Source organism: Taudactylus pleione, unplaced genomic scaffold, assembly GCF_031769625.1.
Source record: "Taudactylus pleione unplaced genomic scaffold, aTauple2 ptg000135l, whole genome shotgun sequence".
In the NCBI taxonomy this organism is placed as follows: Eukaryota; Metazoa; Chordata; class Amphibia; order Anura; family Myobatrachidae; genus Taudactylus; species Taudactylus pleione.
This window is the reverse complement of record NW_028284537.1, coordinates 10,424,693-10,443,069: the sequence shown is the minus strand read 5'-3', so window position 1 is coordinate 10,443,069 and position 18,377 is coordinate 10,424,693. Positions and strand designations below refer to the sequence as shown.

Sequence of the window (18,377 nt, the reverse complement as noted above, 5' to 3'; positions counted from 1 at the left end):
GCCTGGCTCACTGCAATAAAATCACACCATAGCTGTAATATACATATATATCTATAAATCCCTGATCCTGCGCCCCAGATCTCCTGCACACCGGGGGGAAAGGGCAAGGGGGCTCCTGTACTGATAGGGGAGAAGCCTCCCCAGGTTCCTGTGAGCTACGAGTAAGGAGGAATTCGGGAGCTGCAGCTTTAAGGGCGTCGGGGCGCGCGCCCGCTCCAGACGCCCAGTGCCGCTGCGCGCTCCCGCGCTCCCTCTCCCTCTGAGCTTTAAAGTCTCGGGCTGGAGCCGCTGACACGTTACTTCCTGTGCGGGAGAATGGGGAGCCGGAGCCCAGCCTGGAGGACTAGAGACCCCCCTCGCACCCTGGACTAGAGGAGCCCCAGCTCGGAACTGCTGGATACCGCTGCATGCATGAGATCCAGGGCTCATCCCGGCTCTCCAACTTCCCAGAGCCCTGCCAGTGATCGGAGCCCCCCGCCCGCCGCCGCCGCCGCCCCCTTCCTCGCCTCCACTACTCCTTGGGGTTGCTGCCTTGGAGGCGAGTCAGTCAACAAGTTGCCCCCGTCCTCCATGTGCATGTTGTCATGCGGAGACTACTGCAGCCGTGCTGGTGGCTCTTCTTCCTGAGACTCTCCACCTCGGTGCTGGACTATGTCCTGTGTTATCCCGGTAAGTGCCGGGGGAGGGTCCTGTGCCCGGTTATAGCGGAGGGCACATACGTGGAGTGTGGGGTCAGTACAATGCTTGGACATAGCCTTGGGTATATACATGGGATTCCCAATAGCTGCTTTGTGTGTGATCAGCACAATGCCTGGACATATCTCGGGGTGCATAGATGTGTGTTCAGTACAGTGCCTGGGCATAGCTGGGGGGGTACATACATGTGTGTTCAGTACAGTGCCTGGGCACAGCTGGGGGTGTACATAAATGGGCAGGTAATGTGTGTTCGTGTGCTCAGTGCAGTGCCTGGGCATCGCTGGGGCTACATACATGGGCAGGTAGTGTGTGTGTGTGCGTGTGCTCATTACTGTGCCTGGGCATAGCTGGGGAGGGTACATACATGGGTAGTTGATGTGTGCTCAATACAGTCCCTGGACATATCTGAGGGTACATACATGGGTAGGTAATGTGTGTTCTCAGTACTGTGCCTGGGCATGGCTAGGGGTATATGGGCAGCTGATGTGTGTGAAATACAATGCCTGTGGCATTGCTTGGGGATACGTGGGCAGCTGATGCGTGTGTGATCATTAAAATGTCTGGGTATAGCTGAGTGAACATACATGGGCAACTGATGTGTATGTCTCAGGCCCTGGCACCATCTATCCATCTGCCGCCTCTTGCCCCATCCCTTTGCTACCCCAGCTGCTGCCTCCAGTCTGCTCCCTGTTGCCCTGTGGGCCCCTTCCCCCTATGTTACTGTTGCGTTCCATCGGTCTCTTGCTGCTGTTCTACCCTATTACAATGAACCCTCCTGTAACAATTCCCTGAACCCCTGCAGGTCTGATTCTCAAGGAATACAGAGTCCTAGCTGCTTCTATAGAGCCCCTGGTGTCAGGGACCCCTGCTGTGCATGTATACCCTGATGCCCATGTGCCATATTACAGTGCTGTGCACTTGCCCCTGACTTTAATGTCAGGGCTTTTCGATAATGTACCCAGTCTGATAGTAAACTGCAAATATTGACTCCCATATGGGTTGTCCTGATCTAATAAAGGGCAGTAGCTGATTTTTATTTTTTTTTCTGTACCCGTATTTTTGCTCATACAAAATATCAGACGCCCTCCTACTCATTATAGGGCACCTATTTAGTGTACTCCTGTGCCAAAAGCCGGGGAACCATCTTATAGGTGACTACCTGTATCTATTCTTCTGTCCCAGCAGCCTAAATATCAGGGACAAGTCTAAATATACAGCTTCAACCATATACACCATGCCACTACATAGAGACACTGGAATGATGCCCCAAGTCTCCCACTGTATGTCTCTGGTCCCTGGCACGAATAGCTGGGATCCTACACCTCCCATTGCCAGTGTCGGCATTGTGTGCCTTTGTGTCAGTAAATGCTGGAAGTGTCTAGAGGGGACTGTTGGCTCCAACAGCTCCCTTGTAGGATTTTGTCTGCCCCCCTCTCTCCTTCCCTCCCTCCATCTCTCATATGGAAGGATCAGGAATATGGTATGTGGCTGCTTTTTGGTGCAGTGCTTCCCTAATCCCATCCAGGCTGAGGAGGTGCAGAGTGGGGTGCACAGCCCAATTGTAAAGCGCAACATAATATGCTGGTGATATAAGTGAAGATGCCATCTCCCAATACAAAGCTGGGAATCTCATTGTATCCATAACTTAAATTGGATCCAGAACACTTAAAACTAACCAACCCCCCCGGTCCCTTATTTTTCTGTGTAAAGTTCCCCTACAGTCGTCTATGAAATACTCAAGTACTGAGAACCTTCCATCCTCTCTCCTCTCTGGCCACTGAGAGGTTAACACTTCCAAAATGCTGCTAAAAATATTTGCCAGTGTAAGATGGGTACATGGTGTCACTTACAGGCAGGATGAAGTGCATCGTTAATGGCTCCTTGACGTTTTTATATGGTTGCAGAGTGGACATTCCTGCCTTGCACATATGTCCTATATGTCACATTCCTGTGTTGCACCCCATGTCAGTTTGCTGTGTATTCTATTTCATTCCTGCACAATTTACCAGATGAATCTATTAAAGGCTTTGGCATGATCTAGTTGCAATATTTTAGCTGTCAGGCCATGAATGGGGAGATAGTATAGCGCTGTCATGTTCACCATACACATGAAATGCTCCATACATTGCTATATATTAGCAAACGGGAGATGGAGGTCACTTCCAGCATTGTTGGCTTGTGGTGTAATGACGATTAGATACTGTAGGGGTGCTGCTGAGCTGTACTCTGTAGCTTTGGGGGTTTTAAACCTGATTCTTTATTTTTTTTTTTTTCCTTAAATTGAGTAATATTGTGTACAGGCTGACGGGTAACTTTACTGATTTGATGCAAATACTCAAGATAATATGAATACAATGTTTTGATATGAACTCTATAGAACTTCTTTTATATAGCCCCATTGCGTGTGATTGTGTATACATATATAAAAAATTGTAAGATGCAAAATAGATGAATTAACTATGTAATAAGAAAAATTTGTGTTATGTAATTGGTTGTAAAGCTATATTGTGTGTAGTCTTTACGGTGGACTGTGGAATCTGGTTTATAGAAAATGAATAAATGTTACAGAGATTTGTATACAAGGCTGCTTGTGTGAGATGTATCAAATCTTGGAGAGAGAGCTAAAGTACCAACCAATCAACTCCTGTCATGTTACAGGCTGTGTTTGAAAAATGACAATTAGGAGCTGACTGGTTGGTACTTTATCTCTCTCCAAGGTTTGATACATCCCCCCCCCCCCCCCCCCCTAATTATTTTATACCTATCCTGGTTTTGTCTACGTGTAAATCCAGTATTTTTATTTTTTTTATGTTTTCTACATTACCACTGAGTTAGTGCTTGTTGCCTGCAATGTGTGGGGTACTTTTGTGAGGGCTGACCTGACCTACATAGGTACATGGCGTCTGTACTGGGCGCTTGTCCTGTAGGTGACTGCGGCGTAAAGACATTCAAAGTCACACACAGGAGTTCTCTCTGTCAACTGGCTTGCCTGACTGAGATTACATACATCGAAATGGGGTGGCTGCTCTCGAGAAGAAACCTTTATCTCTGTCTATTGATTTATTCTCCATTTCAGTCCGTTGAGTGATGTCCTTCTCCGTGGTGCTCATATTGTACAGTAATTACATCTAGGAGGGTCTCTGAGAGCACTTTAGGGAAAACCAGGCGTAGCGCAGGTTTAATGTGACAGTCCTGCAAGAGATCTGATTTAAATCCCGCCTGCGCTCTTTGTGCCTTGCTTGTCTGACTTATCAGTGCATGATTAAAAACCCCACAATCCTGACCTTTGCAAGCGTCCAGTGAAATGTGTGAATGCCACGTAACTCTTATAACCGTAGGAGTTTTTGTAACCCATATCCACTGTACCTTCATAAAAAGCCTCATTAAGGGTTAAAGAAAAAAAAAAAAATCTTAACTCTACGCATGCTGTAATCAAGTGCTTTATAAGTCCATAAAGAATTGACCTATGTTCCCTAATACTCCAAATACTCTTTTAAGGGTCTGTAATGAAATTTAACGTTCTTCAGGGGTCATGAATGACCTGTGTAGAGGTCCAACTACAGTCTAGTACAGACAACAGGTGTGCTGAGAAGTCGATCAATATTTTGTCTTTGTGTTAAATCCTAGGATCTGTCAATATGTGAAATACGTGTTGGGTGTAGAATTTTTTTTTTTTTATGACTTATTCCTGGAGTAAGCAACGTGTGGCACACCAGCTGCTGTGGTACTACACTTCCCAGCATGCCCTGCCACAGTTGTTGCATGCCCTAACAGCAAAAGTGTGGCAGAGCATTTTGGGATATTGTAGTTCAACAGCTGGAGTGCCAGAGATTTTTTTTTTTTTTTTTTTCAAAGGATCTCCCACAGTATCTAGAACAGGGGCTTCAACTTATGACCAAGAACCTCATTGCATATAAGGAGTACAAGCTCTACAATTAATTGTTCAGATTTTGCGTTGTGTATGGCTCAGAATTACTGGTTAGAAATTGAGTATGATATTGACAAATACAATGGGCCCCTCTGAGTCTGAGCCAGGAGTGTGGACTTCTTCCAGCGACTTATTCTCTTCTTCTGGGCAGGGTTCCTCCAGTCCTGCGCAGCCTCTAGATTAGGAGACCCTAGCCCATTAGTGAGTATAGTGCTTTACGAGAGCTTGCTTAGGAAGCTGAGTGACACCAAGTGCTATCTAATAAGCAGAGATACGATTACACATCTGGTTACAAGTCTGCTTTAACGCATGATTTGTTTTAAGAATAGGACTTTGAAGAACACCATAACATTGCAGAGAGTGCAGCCTAAATTAATTGCCATCCTATGTTTTCAGACCTCACCTGTAGGCTAATGACCTGACTTAGAGCTTATTAAAACTATAGGTATCCGAATGTGTTTATATATTTCCAAGCATCTTGTATGTTATGTATCACTGATGGATAGCCAAGCTTGCTTTAAGAGTAGCCTATATCTGTATGTTGGACCTTTTTGCTCGTAAAATGTATTTTACAAGTGAGCAATAAATGTTGTGTTTTTTTTTTTGTTCTCCTCACGTTAATACCGCTATGGAAAAGCCATTTATGAAATCTGTTTAGAAATGCCTTCTTGATTTATTTAAGTGCAAATATATCCGGAAATATCTGTACCATATCCAAATACTTTGCATCATCGGAAAGCTGTGAATAATGTAATTCCTATTGATTTCGACTGGGAGCATTAGTCATTGAGCAAACTGCAGAGATATTGTTGGTGTACTTAACTTGAGTTTGAAATATTGAATGGACAAATTGAAGAAATCTTAAACTGTCCGGTGACCTTTGGGCACGGGGAGGGAGTTGAAGTCCTGGTATTTTGTCACTGTCCATAAGGATTACTATCTTTCTTCCTGTACAGTTGACCAGGATTGATTGTCTGTCTGCAGTAATTTTAAAATAGTACTTGGTTCCCAGGGCCCTCCAAAATATGTAAAAGGAGTGACTCGAGACTCTGGGACTTTTTTATTTTATTTTCTCTCGCAAACGATACATGTGAAGTATACATCATTTATTTTAGCACTGTTGGTTTGATTAGAAAACATTGATCAAGTATTAATTTGAAATTCATGCCATTGGCTGCCTATCTTCGGCACATCTCAAGGCTGATGTCTGTATTGGGTGAGCCCACCATTAACGCTCCCTGGGCCTGTAAACCAACCGTGATATGTGAACATTGCTATTCATTTTTCTGCTTCCATATTTTGGAAAGTCACAATTGTATGGGATTGGCTAATCTGAAGAAGTAAGGGTTAAATATGTTGCTAGCCGTATTCTTTTCAAACTGAACTTGACATTCACTGGAAACTCTTAACTCTCTAATAAGTAGGTTGTGACTACTCCAATTTGGTACCAAAAGTCAATAGTAACGCTGCATATACACACAACGATTTAGTAAATGAATGATTTTAGTAAACAATTTTCATTCATTTTTTCAAGGGTAAAGAATGAAAATCGTTTTAGTAAACTGCAAACTATTTTTGCATATTCCCTTACTGAAAATCGTTGAGTTGGTCAGTCTGACTGAACTACAAACGTGATGAACGATAATCGTTAATCGTTTTAACTCAGAAAGTGAACGATTTTTTTCAGTGATTAAACGATATCGTTAATGGTTCAAAAAATTGTGTGTATGCACCTTTTAATATGAACTTGGTCTTTATTAACAAGGGTAGTTTTGTCTTTTGCAAAACAAATTTGTTTGGAGGTCGTCTTCTATTTCTGTTTTTTTTTTTTTTGGGAATCTATTCACTAAGCCGTGGAGAGAGAGATAAAGTACCAACCAATTGGCTCCTAACTTTCTCTTTTACCGGCTTTGTTTGAAAAATTATAGTTAGGAGCTGTTCGGTACTTTATCTCTCCAAGGCTTAGTACATATACCCCTTGGTCATGCAGGATTCTGTTGTCAATCTCCACGTTAAATGCAGAAGGCTGAAATCTAGCCTCAATACAAATTTAACGTCCTACCCTATTGTCCATATGACAGGAACTTGTCTCTTTTTTTTTTTTTTTTTTTTTTTTTTCCACCAGTAACACAGAACTACAAAAATGACTTGAGCCAATTCTTGGAATCTATTCTCTATATATGTGTGAATGTAACAAGGCGTTCAATGCTTTAACCCTTTATTTTTGTAACACTGGAAAAAAATATTTATTTGTTGCATTTAAGAACGATAAAATGTCTGCCTTCTTTATTATTTAAGCTAAATTTTGGGTAACATTCAGTTTACCAGTTTTGCGACTGGATGCTCATGGTTTTAAAGAGAAGCGTGGATAATTTTTTATTTTTTAAGCTATAGCTCAGGTGTAGACTGCGATTGTACAGCCTCGCCATGACCTGCCACGTGCTGGGACTTGTAGTTTTACTGCCTGCTTTGCATGGAAAGTCCTTGGCTTGCTTTTGTCTCTCTCTGCTATTTGCAGCCCTCAGCCCAACACGGCATCTCTGGCAAATGATTGCACAAGATAATATCACAATGTAAAACCTCCAAGCCTCTTCTAAATAATGACCAGTAGACGGCATCTTGCCTGTATGGAACGATCAGGCTTCTGACCTATAAACGCACTGGACTTGCTATGTGTTTTGGAGGACCTGTCACTGGAGATTGCTGAACTTCATAAATCACATTGAAGAGCCTGATAGAAATGGTGCTGGTACTGTAATGTGATTTCTTGGTGATTTAAATGCAAAGGCTTCTTAAATGCCTGTGTGAAGGGGGGGAGAGAAAATGTAATCTAATTCCGTTGGTAATAGGAATGGTCTGAAAAGCTTCTTAATACACCGCCAAAATCACCACCGCGGTGGGATTATGCATTTCTGAGGAAAAAAAACCAAGACAATCTCATGAAATATGTGGGTGTAATCTGCTCTGCATGCTGTGTATATTAGCTGCCTTAGAGCGAGCAATAACTTATTATTGTTAAAAACATGGGGAGGGGGGAGGAGGAGAGAGGCAGCTACTTATGAGAAATTGCAAAACAAGAGCTGCCTCTAGTCTCATTCTAGCCCCCAAGCTGATGCATTATTACTCTGTTTTTATATTAATCCCAGGCCTCAAGCAAGGATGCAAAGTGGGTGCATTTTGTCCTGAGTTTCTCTATAGGGAAGAGCTGTATAGTGGTGACTTAATACATAGTGTCTTTTAGAAAATGTAATATACTGTATGGTATATTAGTAATATATCAGTAATGGTATACCTTATTCATTTTTTTGTGAACCTATACTGTTTACAGCCATATCTTCCTTTTTGTGAACTTCTGGGGAAAAACTAAACCGGGAGTATAGGCCATATAAAAATGTAGCACCCTACAAATAATAATCTTTGTTTGGCTATTCCATCTGGACTGAGGGGTCTATTTACTAAGCAGTGTTAGGAGACAGAGTGATAAGGTGCCAGCCGATCAGCTCCCAACTGTCATTTTTCAAACACAGCCTGTGAGATGGCAGTTGGGGGCTGATTGGCTGCCACCTTATCACAAACTTATCACTTTTCACTCTCTCATAACACTGCTTAGTAAATAGACCCCTGAATACTCATAGGGGGCGAATCTATTGGCTGGAGGCTGCGAGCAGGAATGTGAGTGCCCGCGGCATTCACACCTGATCACCCTTCACCGCTAATTGGTCAATGACAAATCATGTGACTAGCACATAGCTGAGGGCCTATGTGGCTTAATCTGCCTCAGGCTTAAATGAGCCGACAGTTCTTCATCCAACACCATTATCAATGACCAAATACAAACCAAGGGTTGGTGGGCATGGATGAAAGCTGGAAAAAGGAGGAGACTTCCCCTTTCGGGAAACTTATAACCTACTGTAGCTCAATATACCTTCACTGACATGCTGTACCTCCTGGTTAGGTGTCCGGAGAGCCAAGTAACCAGCAAAAGTCAGAGCAGTGTCAATCATAATAGAAAACCGGACATAACATACAGTACATGCACCGCAATGTATTGGAGACGGCCTGTGAGCTCATTGCATGTGACTGTGTTTCTCCAAAGACCACTACTAGAAAAATGCATCCAGTGATTGCCGGAGAGGGGAACCAGCCAATGTTTTATGTTCCTGCATTACGTACATAGACGTTGGAATATGTATACAGTTAGAAATTTGTGACTCAGTGAAACATCTAACACCGCAGGAATAAACCCACAAATGGGACAGACCCTCACTGAGTCTATAATATGCATGAATTATATATAGGAACACTCAGTGTAACATCATATGTCTGAGTTTTCTCACACGTGGGGACAGATTCCATTCCGCTGCAGCCTCATGTAATGTGCGAGGCTGTGCACGGTATGGTATTATGGTGCGTGAAACATTGCTTATACAGTTGAAAGCCAATATAGGTGTCAGCTCATACCTGTAGCACTCCACGACCCTCCTACAGAACCTCATGCTGAATCGTATCGCCCCCGTGAATTGGGACCTTTGCTCACCATTTCTTTCTGTAATGTTCTAATTCATGCTCGATTGGAGGATTATAGCGGATTTCCCAGAATGGTGAGCGTGATTACGGCAATGCAACAGGCGATTTCTTAACCAATATCTCTCCGCATGTTTCAAAACAGGATCGTAATCTAGCCGACATGCTGAGAGATACCATTCTCTGATTCTTATTGTCGGATGTTTAATGCACGTTTTTAAAAATTGGGCTTTTATCTCTAATAAAGATATAGTAACGTCACACCTGAAACAGTCCATTTATACTACAATGTACAGTATTGTGTATTACATCACGCTCTTGTGGCTCTGCAGCGGTCTCGGCAAGCCGCATTTCATTCGCTTTACAACATTTTTGCTTTGACGTGATTCTCATTTCTGACCTATGATTATTTGATAAATGAACAATATAAACATACTCCTGCCTCAGAAACCATTAATGGATGTAAGACATGACTACAGTATATGGCATTACAGTGCTGCTCGCCAGATGTATTCTATGCAGTGAGTCACGACTGGACTCTGAAATGCATGTGACATTCCTGTTACATTGAGGTCTAATATTACAAGAGATCTTAATACTGTATTAAAGTACTTGAGCCACTTGACGGGACCTGTAACGCTCCAATTCAGCGCGTTACAACATCTGAGCAGAGAATTGCGCAGAGGACTTCAGGCAGCTTTTTTTTTTTTCTTCCTCAAAGCATCATTGACCTTATGCAAGTTGGACCATATAAAGCAGAATATCTGACTGTTTTGTGGCTTTAATGAACACGTGAATGCTGTATCTAAATAATCTTCTTGACCTGGATGCAAAGAAATATGAAGGCCACCTCCACGTCTGTAGCTGCTGGACGTTATAGTGCATACACTGTCCAACTCCAGGACGATATTAACGATATCGTTTATTTATTTTTTTTGCATTGAGCAGCCAACGATGCGCCTGGCCGATAACCATATCTGAGGTCGACCGTACGTGCAGGCCAACTTGGTCGATATCCTCATTTAAATACTGTCAGATATCATTGATCGTTGATGAAATCGTTCAACGATATCGTTCATTTTTAAAATGGGGAAAAAAATCGTTCAACGATATCGATGATGGAGCAAGTTGGACCGTGTATGCACCATTCGATTTTCTTTCAAAGGTATTTGTAGAATTATTATTTATTTTCTTTAATTTGGCCCGGCTCTTCCGTGCTGCTTGGAATGCAGTTTGATAAGTAGCTACTTCCATCCATGCTTCTCTGCACCACGTGACTTAAACCGCCGCGTGTTCTTCTTCCAGAAGACTAAATGACATGAACTCGATAATTGGAGAACCAGCTTTTATTATAATGGGCTCCTTGGTGTTTGTATTACTGATAAAGATTTGTTTGTTTAGAACGCTCTGGGGAGGGATGATTGATCCATATAGTAGCTTGAAGTCCCTGCTTTAGAAGTACATATTGACTATTATTGGGCCTTTTTTTTCCTTCAGGTAAATTCCATTACAGATCTAGCCTGTGCTGCCAACAGCTGGCTGCATTTCATGATAATATTTCACGGGGCAAAATAAGTGGAAAATATATATATATATATATATATATATATATATATATTTTTTTTTTTTTCCTTCCAGCCATGTATTAACGTTATCCCTGTAGAGCAATAGGAAATCTTATTGGCGTTGTCGTCAGGATTTGAGACAGAATCCTTTAAATATGTCATAAGTGAAATTGATCCACAAATCAAACCGGGAGTAATGTTTTGTGCAAAGCTGGCTTCAGGGACCATTTTTAAACTGCAGAGGCCTTTTTAGCAAGCAGAGAGAGCACGGACGTTTTTATGACCGGATATTAGCCAAATGTGCAAAAAAACAAAGCAAAACGATGCCTTAATGTGTATTGACAAACTGTACACCCTTTTAGTGTATCGGGCCAGTCAGCCCTTTAGGACTTAGGAGGGCCATACAATTTCAGGGGTCTTGAGGCTGTGTCAGCAGATGGAAAGCTAGGACTAATGGACAGATTTCGTTCACTCAATTAAATCACAATTGGCTTATTGTGCCGGAAAACAACCGCCTTTCCGTGTCTCCTGTTGGGTATTTCTGCAACAACCTGTCACTTCCATTTCTGTGTGTTAGCAATTGCGCTGATGTGTGACTCTGAAATACGTAACAGTCCTCGTTGTGGTCTGCGACATTAATCTGACCTAAACATGCAGCAAAAAATAATTATTATTGGAATACCTTTAGTATTGTTGCTTGGTAGTACTGTACCATTCTCCAATGGGAATTTGGTCACTAGATTTATTACGGTTTATGTTTAATACGTATACATCGGCTTCTCTGAGGAGCTTTACCTATTCTTGCATGAATTACTATCTGGGGGGAAAAAAAACAAAAACAAAACTCTTCAAAGTTTGAAAACGGGAATATGTATCCCTGGAAGTAGGCCTAGAAAATGTATGATACAAAGGGGCCGACCTAATTGCTGCGAGTTTCAACCGTGGATATTATTGTACTCTTTGCAGGTTTCATGTTTATTTAAATGTGATCATGCGTACTTGTAAAAGCCTGTTTGGAGGCGCCAATGGCAATGTTGCGTGTTCGTTCTACAGTGCGCGACCAGGAAATGTGGGTCAACTACTACTTATAAACACTGTGTGTGTGTTTAGTAATAATTTTTATATTTTAGCCTGACCCTAAAAATCGGCAAAAAAAAGTTTTTATAGGTTGTCATTCTGAGCGTTCTATTTTAACCATGTCTACCTAAATATAAAGCTGGCCACACACTAGACCAACTTACATCCAACCAGCCAACTTGTTAATTGGTTGGAATGAAAATCTGGTAACGGATGGGAGTAACTTTTGATCAGCAATTTGCTCCTACATGCCATTAAACAGATGAAAATGGTGTCAGACAAGTTTGTTAAATGTTTGATCTAAACAATTTGTTCAAACACCTGTTTTTGTCCATTTTCTGGCGTTTGGGAACAAATTGCTGATTGTCATTTGCTTTCATCCTTACCACATTTTCATTCCAACCAATATTTAGATGTGTGGCCAGCTTTATTCTACATATTTATTGTCGACCTAATGACCATATCAATTTTTAATGTTGACTGGGTACCGTTGCTAGTTGGTACTCCCATTCTACATACTGAATGTGCATGTTGTGGCGATTCAAACCAGTGCGGTGTTAATAGCGCCCAGAAGGAGATCCCGGAGCATTTCAATTTGACGCGCTGTTAAATCCGACTGAAGCCATGTAGGTCTGAGAATAATTTTGTCTGGCTAACAGTGTGCTGAATTGAGTATCTCCTTCCCGACGCTATTAACCACACTCTGAATTGAATCGCGTCCCTCTTCTTCCTTTTTTTTTTTTTTTTTTAATGTTCAGATTCTGTATGGTATGACTGTAATATGGGTGTCCAATTGTTATGACAGACAAATAAAATAAACATATCTGTTAAATGTTTGGAATCTATAGCGGCGAGGATGATGTTCCGACGATACCAAATAACTGAACCCTGCAATAATTCAGCATATTTATGATTTGCAGCCGAGTATACAGAGAAATCTGTTCTTGATTATAAAGCAATTAGATGTCTAGCTGCATGTCTGACAAACCATTGATTCTCCTCCTTGCTAATAAAACTGCTTATTCCTCCTGCTTTGCTTTGATAAACCTCAAGGTCGGACTGTATATTATTTTTTTTTTTTTCCCTTCCCTCTTTTATAAGCAGTACTCACAGCATCAACACTTACATATAAAAGGATATTGCTGAGGGGAGATCTGTGTCCATGTATTACCACATCTGAGAGATGCAGTGGAGGAGGATCAATCGCCCGCGAGATGGACAGTGATGGATGGAATTTGTATTGCCGACAGAATAAAAGTTTAGAAGAAGTTGCTTTTGTTTTAAAGGGGAACTAATGCTGCCGGCGGTCGGGGGCCTGTCCCGCCCCCTCCCCGCGGCTGCCGCTGTGTGCGTATGGGCGGTCTGCAGACATATCTGTCCAACGGCTGTGCAGCACAGCCAATGCGATATGTCGCTGAGACATATCGCCCGTGCACACTGGCCAACGGCCAGCAGATATATTCGCTGATCAATGTATCGGCCAGTGTGAACCCAGCTTAAGGGTAGATCTCTCTCTCTCTCTCTCTCTCTCTCCTCTCTCTCTCTCTCTCTCTCTCTCTCTCTCTCTCTCTCTCTCTCTCTCTCTCTCTCTCTCTCTCTCTCTCTCTCTCTCTCTCTCTCTCTCTCTCTCTCTCTCTCTCTCTCTCTCTCTCTCTCTCTCTCTCTCCTTTTTTTTTTTTTTTTTTTTAATTGATAGATTTGTGTCTTCAATATTTATTATATATTATTTTTTATTTTTTTTGCGTTAATTGCAGTCTACTGTAGATTTATTTTGAAAGGCCGGCACCAGAAAATGGCTAAACAAACTAGAGTATATATCTATTTTACTTGATAAGTTATATCATCGTTCTGCATTTGGGTGTATGTGGTCCGCATGTATTACCAATGGTGGGTGGATACCTCTAGGGAGCTTGTTTATATCACTGAGTAATCTCCCTTATTTGAATACAAGATGGAAACTTGCACTGTCCTATGTTGGACTGAGGCCATGTACTGACTGCTGGAAGTAAAAGCATTCACCCACCCACTATGCTGATAGTTTGCAGCTAACAGACCACAAATTGTACTGAGATATGACACACCACTTGTACCATGGAAAGTACGTAAGTGGCTTTCTTTAGCCAGAGTCCAGTGTAATCCTTATTTATGGTGTTCTTTAGATGGGGTCCCATGGAATTAATGCCCTATACACATTATAGTAGACGGGAACATAATGGGGGAAAAAAAAAATGCTTTGGTTTGATGACCTTGCAGCCAGTCCATCAGCATTTTCATGATTTATTTTTTTTTACTTTATTCTATATTGGGCACAGTCTCTGATTTTATGACACCCCAATACTGTATTCAATTGTTGCTCCTGTTGGGAAAATCGGCAACAATTGAATAGCGTTCCGTGACCTCCCGTCACTTTAGATGGGAGATCGGGCGTGCTATAACAATTTGAATACTGCCCTTGGACTGGAGGGAAAAAATTTGATATTTTGGAATGGGGGGGGTGTGGGATTTTTTTTTTTTTTTTTACTTTCTACAAAATTGTACTATAAAATATTTGTTTTTCAAAAACAGCAGTTTGCACACGCACGCGCGCACACACACCCGATTCCTGCGTAAGCTTTTCCATCATGGATTTGTGATCTCAACCACGGCAGACAGTCTTCGTGAGCAAGCCCTAAGAATGACCCTGATTTTTATATGGCCGTCCACCCGAAAATGATATAATCCTATGCGTTTCTCACCATCACAATATCAGATTTTCTGTAACTATTTCCTTGCCCTGACTAGTCTCCTCACCGCACTAGATTTCCTTTGTTTCAGATTAAACATGACTGAAATTTTCAGCATGTTGACAGCAGTTGCATCATATCCTAATTGGCGCGGTGCACTAATGGAGTACTCTACATCTAAATATAGTTGTTTATTTTGCCTCTCATCTAAGCCCCCAGGGTTTTGCATCATTTTATGGTTCCTCTGCAAACTGTTTGCATTCAGAATGAACACCTAGATGAGAATGTTAGCTGTTTAGGTACGTGTTAAATGTATGGGTTCAGAGTCGACAGATTCAAAAAACTGTGACTTTATTTTAAATTGTACCGAAGTGTATTGTTTATGCATTCTGCCTTGTGTTTACTGTGAATTAATTCATTGTTATCTTTAGAAGTAAATTAAGTTAAAGCAAACGTTCTACACCAGCTGAATACAAATTTGGTTACTGCAGATCAGAATAAACTTTCACTGAATCTGTGGTAATTATCAGTTGACTTATGTGGGGAGAAGGGAAAAATAAATAAATATATATATCTATATATATATATATATATATATATATATATATATATATATCTCACTCTCAAACCTAATTACATATATTTGTCATTTTATGAAAGGGTTAAGACTAGGTAGAGGGAGCCGCTTGGCAGTATTGGCTATAGAGGGTGCGATCTTAGTTGGTTACTCCCTGCAACTACAGACCCCCCCCCTTGCTGGCCAATAGTACTGTGATACGGCCCAGGTTTCTGGCTCTTTAAAGGGCTCCCATTACCATATAACTGACCAGACTCCAGCTGTTAAGAAGATACTGGCATCCATTTGAAATACATGACTGGACTGACTACCATGACATCTGTGGCATATAATGGGGTACTTCTTATTGGGTGCTTACGATTCCTGCCAAGAAAGATCTAGTTAGACCTTGGTGTCCTGCTGAACTTTGTTGTAAAGTTTAATCCCTCGACACCCCCCCCCCCCCGCTCCTCCTCTTGCTTTTGGGCTTCTGCATTCCCACTATGTAAACCCCCCCCCCCCCCCCTACAAGATACAGTTTAATCTCCTCTGCTACCCACCTGGTCTCCTTCCCACACAAGCCTCCAAGTGTTTGCCCCTTCCCTGTAGATTGTACGCTTTTGGACGGTACCTTCTTCTGGTTTTAGGTCTACCTCTTGTACAGTGCTGCCTACACATTGTGGTGCCTAACAGTCTGTAGGATAACTTCTAACCAATCTAAAAAATAAAAGGAATGTTCTATGTGCTCTAGAGTTAGTCAGATTTTATAAGGAGACATTTTTTGCGTCTCAAACGGTATCCGGGTCTAAGGCTTTAAATCTGGCAGGTTCTTTAATATTAGCCCCAGCGATGCCTTATTTATCTCTAGAATTGAGTAATTGGCTACTTCTAAAAGTATTGAAACTAAAGGTTGTCTGTAACTGTAAAGAACAATATTTTCTGGTTACTTTTTTTTAGATGTCTGAAATTTTTTGATTATTTTATTTTTTTTCCCCATCCTGTCATTCCTCTGTAAGCACCTGATATGTGGAGAGCCTGAAGAGCTAGCAGGAAATCAATAGCCATTAACCAGCTCACTTTCCAGACAGGACATATGATGGATCGGTCCACATGCACCCTTGGGTCTTTTTAGGTCCAACTGTCAGAAGGAAAAAAATCAGCAAAACGGTCAGCAATAGTGAGACTAATGTCCCATTTGGAAGCGGTGTGGTACAGTAGCAGACATGGACCCGTGCTGCTGCTTCCCTGGTCACTCATGCTGTAATGCCAAATGATAAATCTATCTCTTGTATATATGCGTTTTATTGGTCCCCATTAGAGCAGGTTGGTAAACATCTATGCATTTGGCTCACAGCCACTGTAAAGGACATACAGCATTAACGTGCAAAAAGATTTATATATGGGAATAAATAGTAACCTAAATACATTACCGGAGAGAAGCCTGTACATTTGCTGAAGTATTTCTCCTGTTTTGTAAGTCTCTGGAAGGTTACTGTAGTGTACAACTCAATGGGGGAAATTCAATTGTCCCACCGCTCAGTAATTGTTACCCTAAGGAGCAAATTCACTTGTCTCTCCGATTGGGTGTCGACATTTCTGCTCGCAGATGGCGAGCAGAAATATGCAAAAAGTCTATTTTGGGTACCCTTCAGAAGGGTTTAGTGGCTTCACCTGGTGCTTTTGGGCATGGCAGGCGCAATAATGGGCGCCCAAAACCATTGAGTTTCTCCGTCGCCCGCCTATTGTCGCCGCCCCAAAAAAATCATTTTTGTATCTTGCTGCAGTGACCAGAGGCAATCGGTCTCAATTAGTTAAGAGTATGTGTATGAATATATAATCTGGCAACCGCAAAATAAAAAGGTCATGGGAGTGTTTGAATGTACATTTGGGAATGTTGCTCTAGGCTTTTTCCTATCTATATTTTACTGTAATTACTGTTACAATAAAGAACAAGGACTGTATATTGTTTTTAATGGAACATATTGGTATTAGGTGAATGTACTTGTACAATTGAACAGGCTTTAATATGGCTGGCGATGGATGATAGCATTGGTTAAACATGCTTTGTGATGTGATTAGCGGCTGATTGGCAGCCCCTAGCTTTATAAGGACAGATCTTCGTTTCTAGACCTGGTTTTGCGTTGCGCTTTCCCGTGCTGACACTTGAGTGGTGAGTTGGTAACTGCTGTTTTTATAAGTTTCTGCAGCTCGGTGAAGGCCCGGCCTTGCCAATTTAAGCAATGCCAAAGACACTGGTATAAAATGCTTGAGAACACTTTACTAATTGGAAAGACAGAAGTTTGTGTGTGATACCTGAAGCTGGTTCACGATGTGACCTTAACTTCTAGAAACCTTTTTTTTTATTTATCACTTGACGCGGCTTAGGAGACACTTCGTACTTTCTCTAACAGTCTCAAGGGCCGTTATTGTGTAAAAGAATAGTACTGTAAACTGTGAGAGCGTTTATTGAATGTTGTTGTTTTTGTATTATTGACCACCGAAAACCAGGGGGGGGGTTGGTCCTTGAAATGGGCCAGCTAAAACTTATCAGCTGTCGTACGGTCTGCCGAATACAGTAGGGCACGGCATCGAAATTCATTAAGGTACTTGCACTACTGACTCTTGCTAATGTATTTCGATGCCGTGCCCTACTGTATTTCGGCGCCGACGACACGTGATATGTTTTGTCCCCATTTCAGGACCAACCCCCCCCCCTGCGTTTGGTGGTAATAATACAAGTCAGACTTACCTTTCTTTACCCGCCGAACACTCACCGCATTTCTTTAGTTGCCGCATATGACCAGCCGAACACACACTCCCCCACATGACTTAACTTCACTAGTCAGTGAAGATACGTAAGTAGCGTAGCCAGCAGGGTGCCGCAAAGATACGCAAGTACCAAAATTTCATTGATATTTTGCCCTCTGGGGATCTGATCATTCAGAATCGACTAATGAATAAAAATGAGCATGCATGCATGCATACCCAGTCAAGTTTGGACACACCTTCTCATTCAATGTTTTTGTTTATTTTCATTATTAATCTACTATGTTGAAAATAATTTAGACATCAAAACTATGAAAGAACACCTATGGAATTATGTTGTAAACAAAAAAGTGTTAAAGAAATCAATATGTTTTAGATTCCTCAAAGTAGCCCCCTTTTGCTTTGATGACAGCTTTGCACACTCTTGGCATTCTCAATAAGCTTGATGTAGTCTCCTGGAATGGTTTTGAATGAACAGGTGTGCCTTCTCAAGAGTCAATCTGTGGAATTACTTGCCTTCTTAATGTGTTTGAGACCATCAA

General features: G+C 41.7%; 1 protein-coding gene across 3 annotated transcripts in view; it reads left to right on the top strand.

Annotated features, from left to right (window-relative positions):
- The first annotated feature begins 250 nt into the window (after positions 1-250).
- PTPRG (protein tyrosine phosphatase receptor type G) overlaps positions 251-18,377 on the top strand; it is a 501,503-nt gene continuing 483,376 nt past the window's right edge. For 2 of the 3 annotated variants that reach the window (XM_088473429.1, XM_088473431.1), the window contains exon 1: positions 252-669. In XM_088473429.1, coding sequence (XP_088329555.1) covers positions 585-669 — 85 coding nt within the window. In that variant the 5' untranslated portion in view covers positions 252-584. Of the gene's footprint in view, positions 670-18,377 lie in introns of all 3 variants that reach the window. The other variant, XM_088473430.1, reaches the window with a different exon arrangement.